We start from the raw sequence: 18,135 nt of genomic DNA, 5'->3' as shown, positions 1-18,135 counted from the left end.
AGTGTGTTGGGTTGGGGGATTGACCCCGCAGCTGTGGGGTAAATTAGACTGTATTTCTGTGTTAAAACAACCCAGTGTGTTGGGTTGGGGGATTGACCCCGTAGCTGTGGGGTAAATTAGACTGTATTTCTGTGTTAAAACAACCCAGTGTGTTGGGTTGGGGGATTGACCCCGTAGCTGGGTCATGTTTTATGTTAGTGACATCCTAATTTCATTTTGCTTGCATTATTTTTGTCATCATGCCCATCCAAGCCCCTCCCTTTCCTACACACCATCAAGAAACAACATTGAATTAGAATCATTCATTTGTACTGACTGCATTTCAGAACATACAGTTGAAGTCGGAAGTTTACATACACTTAGGTTTGAGTCATTAAAACCTCCTTGGACTAGGGGGCAGAATTTTCACATCTGGATGAAAAGCGTGCCCAGAGTAAACTGCCTGCTACTCAGGCCCAGAAGCTAGGATATGCATATTATTAGTGGATTATTAGTGGATTTGGATAGAAAACACTCTGAAGTTTCTAAAACTGTTTGAATGATGTCTGTAAGTATAACAGAACTCATATGGCAGGTGAAAACCTGAGAAGAATTCAACTAGGAAGTGAGAAATCTGAGGTTTGTAGTTTTTCAAGTGATTGCCTATCCAATATCCAGTGTAAATGGGGTCAGATTGCACTTCCAAAGGCTTCCACTAGATGTCAACAGTCTTTAGAAAGTTGTTTCATGCTTCTATTGTGAAAGGGGAGCAAATAAGAGCTGCATCAACAAGTGATCAGGCTGAAAGCCTTTAGTTTAGTCTCGCGCGTGGCCGTGAGACTAAATATTATTGAAGATTTATGATAAAAACATCCTAAAGATTGATTATATACATCATTTGACATGTTTCTATGAACTTTAATGGAACTTTTTGGACTTTTCGTCTGGACTTAGTGCCCGCGCTTTGTGCATTTGGATTAGTGAACTAAATGCGCGAACAAAAAGGAGGTATTTGGACATAAAGATGAACTTTATCGAACAAAACAAACATTTATTGTGGAACTGGGATTGCTGGGAGTGCATTCCGATGAAGATCATCAAAGGTAAGTGAATATTTATAACGCTATATCTGACTTTTGTTGACTCCACAACATGGCGGGTATCTGTATGGCTTGTTTTGGTGACTGAGCGCTGTACTCAGATTATCGCATGGCGTGCTTTCGCCGTAAAGCTTTTTTAAAATCTGACACAGCAGTTGCATTAAGGAGAAGTTTATCTTTAAAACTTGTTTTTCAACCACTCCACAAATTTCTTGTTAACAAACTATAGTTTTGGCAAGTCAGTTAGGACTCCTTTGGGTATGACACACACAAGTAATTTTTCCAACAATTGTTTACAAACAGATTATTTCCCGTATAATTCAGTGTTTCACAATTCCAGTGGGTCAGAAGTTTACATACACTAAATTGACTGTGCCTTTAAAGAGCTTACAAAATTCCAGAAAATTATGTCAAGGTTTAGGAGCTTCTGTCAGGCTAATTGACATCATTTGAGTCAATTGGAGGTGTACCTGTGGATGTATTTTAAGGCCTACCTTCAAACTCAGTGCCTTTCTGCTTGACATCATGGGAAAATCAAAAGAAATCAGCCAAGACCTCAGAAAATAAAAGTTGACTTCCACAAGTCTGGTTAATCCTTGGGAGCAATTTCCAAACACCTGAAGGTACCACGTTCATCTGTACAAACAATAGTACGCAAGTATAAACACCATGGGACCATGCAGCCGTCATACCTCTCAGGAAGGAGATGCGTTCTGTCTCCTAGAGATGAACGTACTTTGGTGCGAAAAGTGAAAATCAATCCCAGAACAACAGCAAAGGATCTTTTTTAAATGCATTAATTTGATTTAACTAGGCAAGTCAGTTAAGAACAAATTCTTATTTTCAATGACATCCTAAGAATAGTGGGTTAACTACCTTGTTCAGGGGCAGAATGACAGATTTGTACCTTGTCAGCTCGGGGATTCAAACGTGCAATCTTTCAGTTACTAGGCCAATGCTCTAACCACCATGCTACCCTGCCGCCTGTGAAGATGCTGGAGGAAACAGGTACAAAAGTATCTGTATCCACAGTAAAACGAGTCCTATATCGAAGGAAGGAAGTAGCCACTGCTCCAAAACCACCATAAAAAAGCAAGACTATGGCTTGCAACTGCACATGGGGACAAAGATTATACTTTTTGGAGATATGTCCTCTGGTCTGATGAAACAAAAATAGAACTGTTTGGCCGTAATGACCATTGTTATGTTTGGAGGAAAAAGGGGAGGCTTGCAAGTCGAAGAACACCATCCCAACAGTGAAGCACGGGGGTGGCAGCATCATGTTGTGGGGGTGCTTTGCTGCATGAGGGACTGGTGCACTTAACAAAATAGATGGCATCATGAGGAGGAAAATTATGTGGATATATTGAAGCAACATCTCAAGACATCAGTCAGGACATTAAAGCTTGGTCGCAAATGGGTCTTCTAAATGGACAATGACCCCAAGCATACTTCCAAAGTTGTGGCAAAATGGCTTAAGGAGAACAAAGTCAATGTATTGGAGTGGCCATCACAAAGCCCTGACCTCAATTCTATAGATGTCAAGTCCTGACCATAGAGAGCTCTTATTTTCTATGGTAGAGTAGGTCAGGGCGTGACTGGGGTTTTTTCTAGTTATTATTTTCTATGTGGGGTTCTAGTTTAGTTTTTCTATGTTTGGGTGTTTGGTATAATTCCCAATTAGAGGCAGCTGGCTATCGTTGTCTCTAATTGGGGATCATACTTAAGAAGCATTTTTTCCACCTGTGGGTTATGGGATATTGTTTTGAGTTAGTGCATGTAGCAACTCTATAGTCACAGTTCGTTTATTCCTTTATTGTTTGTTTTGTATTTGGCTAAATATATTTTTTAAATAGCACATTGAAACATATTGTCTAATTATGTGTTATTTCATAAGATAATAATCAATCCCATCTTATGAAATCTTAAAATGTATTTATATTATTTCATAAACCAAACAGACTCAAGCTGCTGTTGAACTAGATGTGGACACTCAGACTGCAATCTGAGGAAAACAACGCATGCATGAGACACTGTCTGTCTTAATTAGCAGTGGTGTAAAGTACTTAAGTAAAAAAATACTTTAAAGTACTACTTTAGTCAGTTTTTTTTGGGGGGGGGGGGTATCTGTACTTTGCTTTACTATTTATGTTTTTGACAACTTTTACTTCACTACATTCCTAAAGAAAATAATGTACTTTTTACTTCATACATTTTACCTGACACCCAAAAGTACTTGTTACATTTTGAAGGCTTAGCAGGACAAGAAAATGGTCTAATTCACACACTTATCAAGAAAACACATAGCCATCTCTTTTGCCTCTGATCTGGCAAACTCATTAAACACAAATGCATATTTTTTTTAAATTAAGTTTCATTTCAAAAATTACAAATTAAATGGTGCCACCTGCTTTGCTTAATAGAATGAATTTGAAATGATTCACGCTTTTACTTTTTATACTTAAAAGTATATTTGAGCAATTACATATTATTTTGATACTTAAGTATATTTAGAACCAAATACTTTTAGAATTTTACTTAAGTAGTATTTTACTGGGTGACTTTCTATTAATGTATCTACACTTTTACTTGAGAATGACAATTGGGTACTTTTTCCACCGCTGCTAAGTAGTACTTCAAAGCATGTTTTTCTTAAGTACTTTACACCACTTGGTGTGCCTCTCTCAAATCAAATCTAAGTCTTTCGGTCATTTCCATCAAATATATATGTTTGAACTTTCAAACTAGTTTCCATTGGGAAGGCAAACAAAATATTTTAATCAAAAGCGATCACTTTTGCAATGTGAAAAACACAGCATCCTACTCCACGTGCTTAATTACGTCACTTTTCTTTTGAGCTGACTTCGCCTTGGGCTTTGAATGGCAGACCGCTTCCAAAACGAATGCAATCAATTTTCATCTGGTGCAAAACAATCCTGCCCGGGCGCCCGGGCCAAATTAATCGAATCCCCTCACTCACACACACATACACACACACAGACACAGATATACACACACAGACACACACACACAGACATACATATACACACACAGACACACATATACACACAGCGCCCAACCATGGGCGGCCCTGATTGGTTAACCAACTCTTTCAGTCACCACAGTGAGGGCGGGACTAAGACTCTGGTTCCTCCCTGAGCTCAAAGCGGCACTTTTCCGATTCTGTGTGCGAGAGCAGAGCGGACTACGGCAACATATCTTCTCCTTACCGGAGGAAATACACACCGACTCATTCTCACAGCTACGGAGCAGTTACACCTTATCAGTGCTCTACCGAATTACAAGGGACATCTTCTATCCAAGGAGACTAGACAAAATAAAGGAAGAAAAAAAAAAACACGTTAAAACGTTATTACCTAATCGGTTAAAATAGAGGAGCCTATATACCGATATCCCAGCAACACGAAAGACAGACTTGGCTAGCCCACCAGGATAACACGCCGGGGCTTTCGGGAGCACGAGGAAAGAGACAGGGATAAAGGAGAAGAAGACAGGATGATTCTCCAGCGTCATTTGGTTCTGACGCTGTGCGCCGTCTACGGGATCCTGCTAAAAGGTTCGACTGCTGTGTTTTTTTATTAACTTTGAGTGGGAAAAAAATATTTTGGTTTGTGTTTGTTTGAGAGAGAGAGAGAGAGAGAGAGAGAGAGAGAGAGAGAGAGAGAGAGGAGGGATGAGGCGATGGAGACTGCGTGAGGAGAGTGGAGAGTCTCATGGGTCATTTGTGGGCATTATTTTCACGCTGCGCCTTGGGGGGGGGGGACACACTGCCCTGTCACGCACGGGGTCTCGCATGCGTCGGAGTGTGTGTGTGTGTGTGTGTGTGTGTGTGTGTGTGTGTGTGTGTGTCGCTGGGGTGCCCTGTCATGCATAGGGTCTCAGATACGTGGTAATGCAATGGATTAAACGCGATACAATTTGCATAATTTGTTGGATGTGATTTGAGAGCCTACGGGGGGGGCTTCTTGTGCTCGCATACTCGCAGTTTGTGTGCGCGCGCGTGCGTGTTTAGTGTGTTTTAAATGCTGAAATGAAACGGTAAACGGTTCCCGAAAGCACGGCACACACCTCAGAGGCAAGGCATCCTCCCTGGTACGCAGGTTGTTGTTGCCGCTTCAACACACACACACACACACACACACACACAAATGATGTTGTCTCATTATCAGTTAATTCTGAATTGTCTGAAATCAAATAGAGGAAAATGTGTAGTAGGCTTGAATAACACTTTTCTTCTTACGAGGACATTCATTTTAGTTAAGGACGTAAAACGTGTAAAACGTTTAGTCCGTAATACGTCTCTGGCTTTAGCCGTGCAGTCGTGAATTCGTAGTTAGTCTATGTGAAGCAGGAGTCTCCCAATGTTGACTCTTGGGCGTTTATTAAGGGCTCTACACACAACAACATCTCATAGTTTCCCTTTGACATTTGCCGTTTTGTGATTAGTGTCTTTTTTTACGCGTTCATTCCGCGTTGTTACAGTGTTAATTATGCGTGGTTACAGGAATACACAGAAACAACTCAAAAGGTTGACACTTAAGACATTAATTCCGAGTGGAAAAGGTTATGGCTCAAAACAAAATAGTAAAATAAATAAATAAATAAATAAACCCGAAGTGCTATTGCCATCAAGTATTCTCAAGGCTTGCTAAAAGCATTGTGATCTGCAGTGGGGCAGCGGTCTGAGCGGCAAGCTCCGAGCATCACGAGTTCAATCCCAGTGCCCTTTAGGCTTAGTGATTGTAGACCAATAGTCCGTTATTCAGCAGCCTTATAGATGGTTTTAACTGGAGAACTGGGGAGAATGATTAGAGCATGAATAAGAGAATTGATACAACGGAGAATGATTAGACAGTATGAATGAGAGAATTGATAGAGAAGGGAGGAACGAATGGGAGAGCAGATAGAGAAGGGAGGAACGAATGGGAGAGCAGATAGAGAAGGGAGGATCGAATGGGAGAGCAGATAGAGAAGGGAGGAACGAATGGGAGAGCAGATAGAGAAGGGAGGAACGAATGGGAGAGCAGATAGAGAAGGGAGGAACGAATGGGAGAGCATAGATAGAGAAGGGAGGAACGAATGGGAGAGCAGATAGAGAAGGGAGGAACGAATGGGAGAGCAGATAGAGAAGGGAGGAACGAATGGGAGAGCAGATAGAGAAGGGAGGAACGAATGGGAGAGCAGATAGAGAAGGGAGGAACGAATGGGAGAGCAGATAGAGAAGGGAGGAACGAATGGGAGAGCATAGATAGAGAAGGGAGGAACGAATGGGAGAGCAGATAGAGAAGGGAGGAACGAATGGGAGAGCATAGATAGAGAAGGGAGGAACGAATGGGAGAGCATAGATAGAGAAGGGAGGAACGAATGGGAGAGCAGATAGAGAAGGGAGGACCGAATGGGAGAGCAGATAGAGAAGGGAGGAACGAATGGGAGAGCAGATAGAGAAGGGAGGAACGAATGGGAGAGCATAGATAGAGAAGGGAGGAACGAATGGGAGAGCAGATAGAGAAGGGAGGAACGAATGGGAGAGCAGATAGAGAAGGGAGGAACGAATGGGAGAGCAGATAGAGAAGGGAGGAACGAATGGGAGAGCAGATAGAGAAGGGAGGAACGAATGGGAGAGCTGGTTAGTACAAGCTTCACTCCGTTGATTGGTGAAGTGGTATTTTTGGAACAGCAAACACCTTTTTGTAACATGATATTTTCACCGGTCCCACACTGGGGTGATAGCAAAGTTTAAAACAAAAATATATAATAATAATAATTTCATTTTGTGAAAGCAAGGAAAAGTCACCTTCCCTTGATAGTTGTAGCTAGCTGACTGCCTGGCTGTTTATTGTGGATGATCTCAATGATGTGTGTGTCCACTCCTCCACATACTCCACTGTCTTCCTAAAGAAGCTCGCATCCACTACAAGACCATGGTACTTCCCTACAGAGTAGCAAGAAGAACTGCCCCTCCCTATCTTCAGGCTATCCTCCAACCCTACACCCCAACCTGAGCACTCTGTTCTGCAGAATCTGGTCTCTTGGCCGTCCCACCCCTACAGGGAGGGCAGCTCAACCCAGTCACAGCTCTTCTCTGTTCAGGCACCCCCATCTTTCCCCTAAAGCTAGGACAGCAGAGTCTCTGTCCATCTTTCCCCTGAAGCTAGGACAGCAGAGTCCCTGTCCATCTTTCCCCTGAAGCTAGGACAGCAGAGTCCCTGCCCATCTTCCCCCTGAAGCTAGGACAGCAGAGACCCTGTCCCTGTCCATCTTCCCCCCTAAAGCTAGGACAGCAGAGTCCCTGTCCATCTTCCCCCTGAAGCTAGGACAGCAGAGTCCCTGTCCATCTTTCCCCTGAAGCTAGGACAGCAGAGTCCCTGCCCATCTTCCCCCTGAAGCTAGGACAGCAGAGACCCTGTCCCTGTCCATCTTCCCCCCTAAAGCTAGGACAGCAGAGTCCCTGTCCATCTTCCCCCTGAAGCTAGGACAGCAGAGTCCCTGTCCATCTTTCCCCTGAAGCTAGGACAGCAGAGACCCTGTCCATCTCCCCCCTGAAGCTAGGACAGCAGAGTCCCTGTCCATCTTCCCCTGAAGCTAGGACAGCAGAGTCCCTGTCCATCTTCCCCCTGAAGCTAGGACAGCAGAGTCCCTGTCCATCTTTCCCCTGAAGCTAGGACAGCAGAGTCCCTGTCTATCTTTCCCCTGAAGCTAGGACAGCAGAGTCCCTGTCCATCTTCCCCCTGAAGCTAGGACAGCAGCGTCCCTGTCCATCTTCCCCCTGAAGCTAGGACAGCAGAGTCCCTCCCCATCTTCCCCCTGAAGCTAGGACAGCAGAGTCCCTGTCCATCTTCCCCCCTAAAGCTAGGACAGCAGAGACCCTGTCCATCTTCCCCCCTGAAGCTAGGACAGCAGAGACTTTGTCCATCTTTCCCCTGAAGCTAGGACAGCAGAGACCCTGTCCATCTTTCCCCTGAAGCTAGGACAGCAGTGACCCTGTCCATCTCCCCCCTGAAGCTAGGACAGCAGAGTCCCTGTCCATCTTCCCCCCTGAAGCTAGGACAGCAGAGTCCCTGTCCATCTTTCCCCTAAAGCTAGGACAGCAGAGTCCCTGTCCATCTTTCCCCTGAAGCTAGGACAGCAGAGTCCCTGTCCATCTTCCCCCCTGAAGCTAGGACAGCAGAGTCCCTGTCCATCTTTCCCCTAAAGCTAGGACAGCAGAGTCCCTGTCCATCTTTCCCCTGAAGCTAGGACAGCAGAGACCCTGTCCATCTCCCCCCTGAAGCTAGGACAGCAGAGTCCCTGTCCATCTTTCCCCTGAAGCTAGGACAGCAGAGTCCCTGTCCATCTTCCCCCTGAAGCTAGGACAGCAGAGTCCCTGTCCATCTTCCCCCTGAAGCTAGGACAGCAGAGTCCCTCCCCATCTTCCCCCTGAAGCTAGGACAGCAGAGTCCCTGTCCATCTTCCCCCCTAAAGCTAGGACAGCAGAGACCCTGTCCATCTTCCCCCTGAAGCTAGGACAGCAGAGACTTTGTCCATCTTTCCCCTGAAGCTAGGACAGCAGAGACCCTGTCCATCTTTCCCCTGAAGCTAGGACAGCAGAGACCCTGTCCATCTCCCCCCTGAAGCTAGGACAGCAGAGTCCCTGTCCATCTCCCCCTGAAGCTAGGACAGCAGAGTCCCTGTCCATCTTTCCCCTAAAGCTAGGACAGCAGAGTCCCTGTCCATCTTTCCCCTGAAGCTAGGACAGCAGAGTCCCTGTCCATCTTCCCCCCTGAAGCTAGGACAGCAGAGTCCCTGTCCATCTTTCCCCTAAAGCTAGGACAGCAGAGTCCCTGTCCATCTTTCCCCTGAAGCTAGGACAGCAGAGACCCTGTCCATCTTCCCCCCTGAAGCTAGGCCAGCAGAGTCCCTTTATATCTTTCCCCTGAAGCTAGGACAGCAGAGTCCCTGTACATCTTCCCCCCTGAAGCTAGGACAGCAGAGTCCCTGTCCATCTTCCCCCTGAAGCTAGGACAGCAGAGTCCTTGCCCAGCTTCTCCCTAAAGCTAGGACAGCAGAGTCCCTGTCCATCTTCCCCCCTGAAGCTAGGACAGCAGAGTCCCTGCCCACCTTCCCCCTGAAGCTAGGGCAGCAGAATCCCTGCCCATCTCCCCCCTGAAGCTAGGACAGCAGAGTCCCTGTCCATCTCCCCCCTGAAGCTAGGACAGCAGAGTCCCTGTCCATCTTCCCCCTGAAGCTAGGACAGCAGAGTCCCTGTCCATCTCCCCCCTGAAGCTAGGACAGCAGAGTCCCTGTCCATCTTTCCCCTGAAGCTAGGACAGCAGAGTCCCTGTCCATCTTTCCCCTGAAGCTAGGACAGCAGAGTCCCTGTCCATCTTTCCCCTAAAGCTAGGACAGCAGAGTCCCTGTCCATCTTTCCCCTGAAGCTAGGACAGCAGAGTCCCTGTCCATCTTCCCCCCTGAAGCTAGGACAGCAGAGTCCCTGTCCATCTTTCCCCTAAAGCTAGGACAGCAGAGTCCCTGTCCATCTTCCCCCCTGAAGCTAGGGCAGCAGAGTCCCTGCCCACCTTCCCCCTGAAGCTAGGGCAGCAGAATCCCTGCCCATCTCCCCCCTGAAGCTAGGACAGCAGAGTCCCTGTCCATCTCCCCCCTGAAGCTAGGACAGCAGAGTCCCTGTCCATCTTCCCCCTGAAGCTAGGACAGCAGAGTCCCTGTCCATCTCCCCCCTGAAGCTAGGACAGCAGAGTCCCTGTCCATCTTTCCCCTGAAGCTAGGACAGCAGAGTCCCTGTCCATCTTTCCCCTGAAGCTAGGACAGCAGAGTCCCTGTCCATCTTCCCCCCTGAAGCTAGGACAGCAGAGTCCCTATCCATCTTTCCCCTGAAGCTAGGACAGCAGGACAGCAGAGACCCTGTCCATCTTCCCCCTGAAGCTAGGACAGCAGGGTCCCTGTCCATCTTCCCCCTGAAGCTAGGACAGCAGGGTCCCTGTCCATCTTCTGAAAACACAGAGCACCACCCTTTTTTAAAATGTAAAATGTTCTACCTTTCTAGCTCTGACTCTGCTGACGTCTACTTTATTGAGTTAAAATGTACTTACTGTGACTGTGATATGTGGTTGTCTCCCCTCAGCTATCTTAAGATGAATGAACAAACTTGTAAGTCGTTTCAGATAAAAACGTCTGCTAAATTACTCAAATGTAAAAAAAAAAAAAAAAATCTAATATGTGTGTGTGTACCTGCCCATTCCTTCAGACGATATAGGGAGAGAGAGTGTGAGAGAAACACACAAAACAAACACACCCCTGCCACGCCCTGACCAAACTACAATAACAAATAACCCCTGACCAGTAAAAAGGGTTATTTGTTATTGTAGTTTGGTCAGGGCGTGGCAAGGGGTGTTTGTTTTGTGTGTTTCGATTTTTTTTTTTGGTTTATGTTCTAGGTTATCTATTTCTATGTGTTTGTCTAGCTTTTCTATTTCTATGTTAGTTTTGTCAATGACCTCCAATTAGAGCCAGCTGGTTGTTGTTGTCTCTAATTGGAGGCCATATTTAAGTGTGTTCGTTTTCACTTGTGTTTTGTGGGTGGTTGTTTCCTGTATAGTCTGTGCACCTTACTGGACTGGTTTTCGTCGTTTGTTTTGTTTAAGTGTGTTTTCTCTTTAATAAAGTAAAGAAGATGATCAATATACCCGCTGCATTTTGGTCCACTCCTTACGACGCCCGTGACAGTGTGTGTGTGTGTGTTGACGTTGCTTTTAGAGACTAGTTTAAGGATCATATCACTTCCATCTTTCCATCTTACCCATCTTACCCAACTCCCTAGACCCACTACAATTTGCATACCTCCCCAAAAGGTAAAATAAGGGGGGGAAAAAGTTCAACGGATTCATCGCACTGCCCTATCCCCATCTGGACAACAGGAATACCTACAGTTAGAGGTCGACCGATTATGATTTTTCAACGCCGATACCGATTATTGGAGGGCCCAAAAAATCCGGTGCCGATTAATCGGCAGATTTTTATTTTTATTTATTTGTAATAATGACAATTACAACAATACTGAATTAACACTTATTTTAACTTAATGTAATACATCAATAAAATCAATTTAGCCTCAAATAAATAATGAAACGTGTTCAATTTGGTTTAAATAATGCAAAAACAAAGTGTTTGGAGAAGAAAGTAAAAGTGCATTATGTGCCATGTAAGAAAGCTAACGTTTAAGTTCCTTGCTCAGAACATGAGAACATATGAAAGCTGGTGGTTCCTTTTAACATGAGTCTTCAATATTCCCAGGTAAGAAGTTTTAGGTTGTAGTTATTATAGGAATTATAGGACTATTTCTCTCTATACGATTTGTATTTCATATACCTTTGACTATTGGATGTTCTTATAGGCACTTTAGTATTGCCAGTGTAACAGTATAGCTTCCGTCCCTCTCCTCGAATCCTACATGGGCTCGAACCAGGAATACATCGACAACAGCCACCCTCGAAGCAGCGTTACCCATGCAGAGCAAGGGAAACAACTACTCCAAGTCTCAGAGCGAGTGATGTTTGAAACGCTATTAGCGCGCACCCGGCTAACTAGCTAGCCATTTCACATCGGTTCCACCAGCTTAATCTTGGGAGTTGATAGGCTTGAAGTCATAAACAGCGCAATGCATTGCGAAGGGCTTCTGGCAAAACGCACAAAAGTGCTATTTTGAATGAATGCTTACGAGCCTGCTGCTGCCTACCATCGCTCAGTCAGACTACTCTATCAAATCATAGACTTAATTATAACATAATAACACACAGAAACAGGAGCCTTAGGTCATTAATATGGTCGAATCCGGAAACTATCACGTTTATTCTTTCAGTGAAATACGGAACCGTTCCGTATTTTATCTAACGGGTGGCATCCATAAGTTTAAATATTCCTGTTACATTGCACAACCTTCAATGTTATGTCATAATTACGTAAAATTCTGGCAAATTAATTCGCAACGAGCCAGGCGGCCCAAACTGTTGCATATACCCTGACTCTGCGTGCAATGAACGGAAGAGAAGTGACAATTTCACCTGGTTAATATTGCCTGCTAACCTGGATTTCATTTAGCTAAATATGCAGGTTTAAAAATATATACTTCTGTGTATTGATTTTAAGAAAGACATTGATGTTTATGGTTAGGTACAGTCGTGCAACGATTGTGCTTTTTTCGCAAATGCGCTTTTGACGTTCCGCTAGCGGAACACCTGCTCCAATATCCAATGATAGGCGTGGCGCGAATTACAAATTCCTCAAAAATCCAAAAACTTCAATTTTTCAAACATATGACTATTTTACACCATTTTAAAAACAAAACTCTCCTTTATCTAACCACACTGTCCGATTTCAAAAAGGCTTTACAGCGAAAGCAAAACATTAGATTATGTCAGCAGAGTACCCAGCCAGAAATAATCAGACACCCATTTTTCAAGCTAGCATATAATGTCACAAAAAACAAAACCACAGCTAAATGCAGCACTAACCTTTGATGATCTTCATCAGATGACACTCCTAGGACATTATGTTATACAATACATGCATGTTTTGTTCAATCAAGTTCATATTTATATCAAAAACCAGCTATTTACATTAGCATGTGACGTTCAGAACTAGCATTCCCACCGAACACTTCCGGTGAATTTACTAAATTACTCATGATAAACGTTCACAAAAAACACAACAATTATTTTAAGAATTATAGATACAGAACTCCTTTATGCAATCGCGGTGTCCGATTTTAAAATAGCTTTTCGGTGAAAGCACATTTTGCAATATTCTGAGTAGATAGCCCGGCCATCATGGCTAGCTATTTTGACACCCACCAAGTTTGGTACTCACCAAACTCAGATTTACTATAAGAAAAATTTGATTACCTTTGCTGTTCTTCGTCAGAATGCACTCCCAGGACTTCTACTTCAATAACAAATGTTGGTTTGGTTCCAAATAATCCATAGTTATATCCAAATAGCGGCGTTTTGTTCGTGCGTTCAAGACACTATCCGAAGAGTAAAGAAGGGTGACGCGCCCGGTGCGTTTCGTGACAAAAAAAATCTAAATATTCCATTACCGTACTTCGAAGCATGTCAAACGCTGTTTAAAATCAATTTTTATGCGATTTTTCTCGTAAAAAAGCGATAATATTCCGACCGGGAAACCCTGTTTTCGTTCAAAGACGAAAAAATAAAAACATGGAGTCGTCTCGTGCACGCGCCCCCAGTCTCATTGTTCTCAGATCGACCACTATCCAAATGCGCTACTGTTTTTCAGCCATGGCCTGCAAAGTCATCATTCAACGTTCTGGCGCCTTCTGAGAGCCTATGGGAGCGTTAGAAAATGTCACGTTACAGCAGAGATCCCCTGTTTTGGATAGAGATGATCAAGAAGGCCAAGAAATAGTCAGAGAGGGCGCTTCCTGTTAGGAATCTTCTCAGGTTTTGGCCGGCCAAATGAGTTCTGTTATACTCACAGACACTATCCAAACAGTTTTAGAAACTTTGGAGTGTTTTCTATCCAAAGCTAATTATTATATGCATATTCTAGTTTCTGGGCAGGAGTAATAATCAGATTAAATTGGGTACGTTTTTTATCCGGCCGTGAAAATACTGCCCCCTATCCATAACAAGTTAAATCATCCCCCGTTTGGCGAAGTCGGCTGTCTTTGTTAGGAAGAAATTGTCTTCACAGTTCACAACGAGCCAGGTGGCCCAAACTGCTGCATATACCCTGACTCTGTTGCAGAGGTGACACATTTTCCCTAGTTAAAATAAATTAATGTTAGCAGGCAATATTAACTAAAGATGCAGGTTTAAAAATATATACTTGTCTATTGATTTTAAGAAAGACATTGATGTTTATGGTTAGGTACAAGTTGGAGCAACGACAGACCTTTTTCGCGAATGCGCACCGCATCAATTATATGCAACGCAGGACAGGCTAGATAAACTAGTAATATCATCAACCATGTGTAGTTAACTAGTGATTATGATTGATTGATTGTTTTTATGAGAGAAGTTTAATGCTAGCTAGCAACTTACCTTGGCTTCTTACTGCATTCACGCAACAGGCAGGCTCCTCGTGGAGTGCAATGTAAAGCAGGTGGTTAGAGCGTTGGACTAGTTAACCGTAAGGTTGCATCCCCAAGTTGGCAAGGTAAAAATCTGTCGTTCTGCCCCTGAACAAGGCAGTTAACCAGTTCCTAGGCCGTCATTGAAAATAAGAATGTGTTCTTAACTGACTTGCCTAGTTAAAAAATATTTATATAAAAAAAAATGTAAAACATAAAAAAAGAAAAAGAAAAAGAAGAAAAAATTATCGGCAAATTGGTGGCCAAAAATACCGATTACCGATTGTTATGAAAACTTGAAATCGGCCCTAATTAATCGCCCATTCCGATTAATCGGTCGACCTCTACCGTCAGTACACTGCCCTATCCCCATCTGGACAACAGGAATACCTACGGTATGCAAGAAAGCTGTTCATCAATTACAGGCTTAATCCGCCCTGTGCAATTGGGTCCTGGACTTCCTGACGGGCCGACCCCAGGTGGTGAAGTTAGGCAACAGTGGTAGGCCTGATTACTAACAACAATGAGACAGCCTACAGGGAGGTCGTGAGAGCCCTGGCGGACTGGTGCCAGGAATATAAACTCTCTCTCAATGTCAACAAATGAAGGAGCTTATTGTGGACTTCAGGAGACAGCAGAGAGAGCACACCCTCATCCACATCGACGGGGCCGCAGTGGAGAGGGTGAAAGTTCCTCGGCGTCCACATCACTGATGACCTGAAATGGTCCATTCACACAGACTGTGTGGCGAAGAAGGCTCAACAGCTCAGGAGGCTGAAAAATGTTGCCCTGGCCCCTAAAACCTCACAAACTTCTACAGATGCACCATAGAGAGCATCCTGTTGGGCTGTATCACTGCCTGGTATGGCAATTGCACCATCTGCAACCGCAGGGCTCTCCAGAGGGTGATGCGGTCAGCCCAATGCATCACCGGGGACACACTGCCTGCTCTCCAGGACACCTACAGCACCAGGTGTCACAGGAAGGCCAAGAAGATCATCAAGGACCTCAGCCACCCGAGCCACGGCCTGTTCACCTGTTTTTGGGCCAAAATCCCTGCTGCAGTGTGTGCAAACCTGGTCAAGAACTACAGGAAACGCATGATCTCTGTAATTGCAAACAAAGGTTTCTGCACCAAATATTAAGTTCTGCTTTTCTGATGTATCAAATACTTATGTCACGCAATAAAATGCAAATTAATTACTTAAAAATCATACAATGTGATTTTCTGGATTTTTGTTTTAGATTCCGTCTCTCACAGTTGAAGTGTACCTATGATAAAAATTACAGACCTCTACATGCTTTGTAAGTAGGAAAACCTGCAAAATCGGCAGTGTATCAAATACTTGTTCTCCCCACTTTATTTATATGTACATATTCTTATTCATTCCTTTACACTTGTGTGTATAAGGTAGTTGTTGTGAATTTGTTAGATTACTTGTTACATATTACTGCACGGTCGGAACTAGAAGCACAAGCATTTCGCTACACTCGCATTAACATCTGCTAACCATGTGTATGTGACCAATACAATTTGATTTAATTTAATTTGTAAACACCTTTTCTATTGATATACTGTCTATACCAACCATCCGTTTAACTACTGTCTATACACACCATCCTATATAACTACTGTCTATACACACCATCCTATATAACTACTGTCTATACACACCATCCTATATAACTACTGTCTATACTGTCTATACACACCATCCTATATAACTACTGTCTATACACACCATCCTATATAACTACTGTCTATACTGTCTATACACACCATCCTATATAACTACTGTCTATACACACCATCCTATATAACTACTGTCTATACACACCATCCTATATAACTACTGTCTATACTGTCTATACACACCATCCTATATAACTACTGTCTATACACACCATCCTATATAACTACTGTCAAGACTGTCTATACACACCATCCTATATAACTACTGTCTATACACACCATCCTATATAACTACTGTCTATACACACCATCCTACATAACTACTGTCTATACTGTCTATACACACCATTCTATATAACTACTGTCTATACACACCATCCTATATAACTACTGTCTATACACACCATCCTACATAACTACTGTCTATACTGTCTATACACACCATCCTATATAACTACTGTCTATACACACCATCCTATATAACTACTGTCTATACACACCATCCTATATAACTACTGTCTAAACACACCATCCTATATAACTACTGTCTATACACACCATCCTATATAACTACTGTCTATACACACCATCCTATATAACTACTGTCTATACTGTCTATACACACCATCCTATATAACTACTGTCTATACACACCATCCTATATAACTACTGTCTATACACACCATCCTATATAACTACTGTCTATACTGTCTATACACACCATCCTATATAACTACTGTCTATACACACCATCCTATATAACTACTGTCTATACACACCATCCTATATAACTACTGTCTATACACACCATCCTATATAACTACTGTCTATACATACCATCCCATATAACTACTGTCTATACACACCATCCTATATTACTACTGTCTATACACACCATCCTATATAACTACTGTCTATACACACCATCCTATATAACTACTGTCTATACACACCATCCTCTTTAACTACTGTCTATACTGTCTATACACACCATCCTTTATAACTACTGTCTATACTGTCTATACACACCATCCTATATAACTACTGTCTATACACACCATCCTATATAACTACTGTCTATACTGTCTATACACACCATCCTATATAACTACTGTCTATAAACACCATGCTATATAACTACTGTCTATACACACCATCCTATATAACTACTGTCTATACTGTCTATACACACCATCCTATATAACTACTGTCTATACACACCATCCTATATAACTACTGTCTATACACACCATCCTATATAACTACTGTCTATACACACCATCCTATATAACTACTGTCTATACTGTTTATACAAACCATCCTATATAACTACTGTCTATACCAACCATCCATTTAACTACTATCTATACTGTCTATACACACCATCCTATATAACTACTGTCTATACACACCATCCAATATAACTACTGTCTAGACTGTCTATACACACCATCCTATATAACTACTGTCTATACACACCATCCTATATAACTACTGTCTATACACACCATCCTATATAACTACTGTCTATACACACCATCCTATATAACTACTGTCTATACTGTCTATACACACCATCCTATATAACTACTGTCTATACTGTCTATACACACCATCCTATATAACTACTGTCTATACACACCATCCTATATAACTACTGTCTATACACACCATCCTATATAACTACTGTCTATACACACCATCCTATATAACTACTGTCTATACACACCATCCTATATAACTACTGTCTATACACACCATCCTATATAACTACTGTCTATACTGTTTATACACACCATCCTATATAACTACTGTCTATATTGTCTAAACAAACCATACTATATAACTACTGTCTATACTGTTTATACACACTATCCTATATAACTACTGTCTATACTGTCTATACACACCATCCTATATAACTACTGTCTATACACACCATACTATATAACTACTGTCTATACTGTTTATACACACCATCCTATATAACTACTGTCTATACTGTCTATACACACCATTCCTTGTGTGGAAATAAATATTTTGTTTTTAAAATATGTTTATATTTTTACTGAACAAAATATAAATGCAACATGCAACAATTTCATTTGTTTTACCGATTTACAGTTCATATGAGGAAATCAGTCAATTGATATAAATTCATTATAAATCTATGGATTTCACATGACTGGGAATATAGTTATGCATCTGTTGGTCACGGATACCTTAAAAACAAATTTCCATCGATAAAATGCAATTGT

The 18,135-nt window shown here is 42.7% G+C and overlaps 1 protein-coding gene across 3 annotated transcripts in view; it reads left to right on the top strand.

Moving 5' to 3' along the window:
• The first annotated feature begins 4,204 nt into the window (after nt 1-4,204).
• Nucleotides 4,205-18,135, top strand: part of cadm2a (cell adhesion molecule 2a) — a 648,926-nt gene continuing 634,995 nt past the window's right edge. For all 3 annotated transcript variants that reach the window (XM_029770384.1, XM_029770385.1, XM_029770383.1), the window contains exon 1: nt 4,205-4,656. In XM_029770384.1, the coding sequence (XP_029626244.1) occupies nt 4,596-4,656 (61 nt within the window). In that variant the 5' untranslated portion in view covers nt 4,205-4,595. The remainder of the gene's footprint in view (nt 4,657-18,135) is intronic.

This window comes from Salmo trutta, chromosome 12 (genome assembly GCF_901001165.1).
Source record: "Salmo trutta chromosome 12, fSalTru1.1, whole genome shotgun sequence".
NCBI classification, from domain to species: Eukaryota; Metazoa; Chordata; class Actinopteri; order Salmoniformes; family Salmonidae; genus Salmo; species Salmo trutta.
Note: the sequence above shows the minus strand (reverse complement) of the source record. Positions and strands in the feature narration are given on the sequence as shown.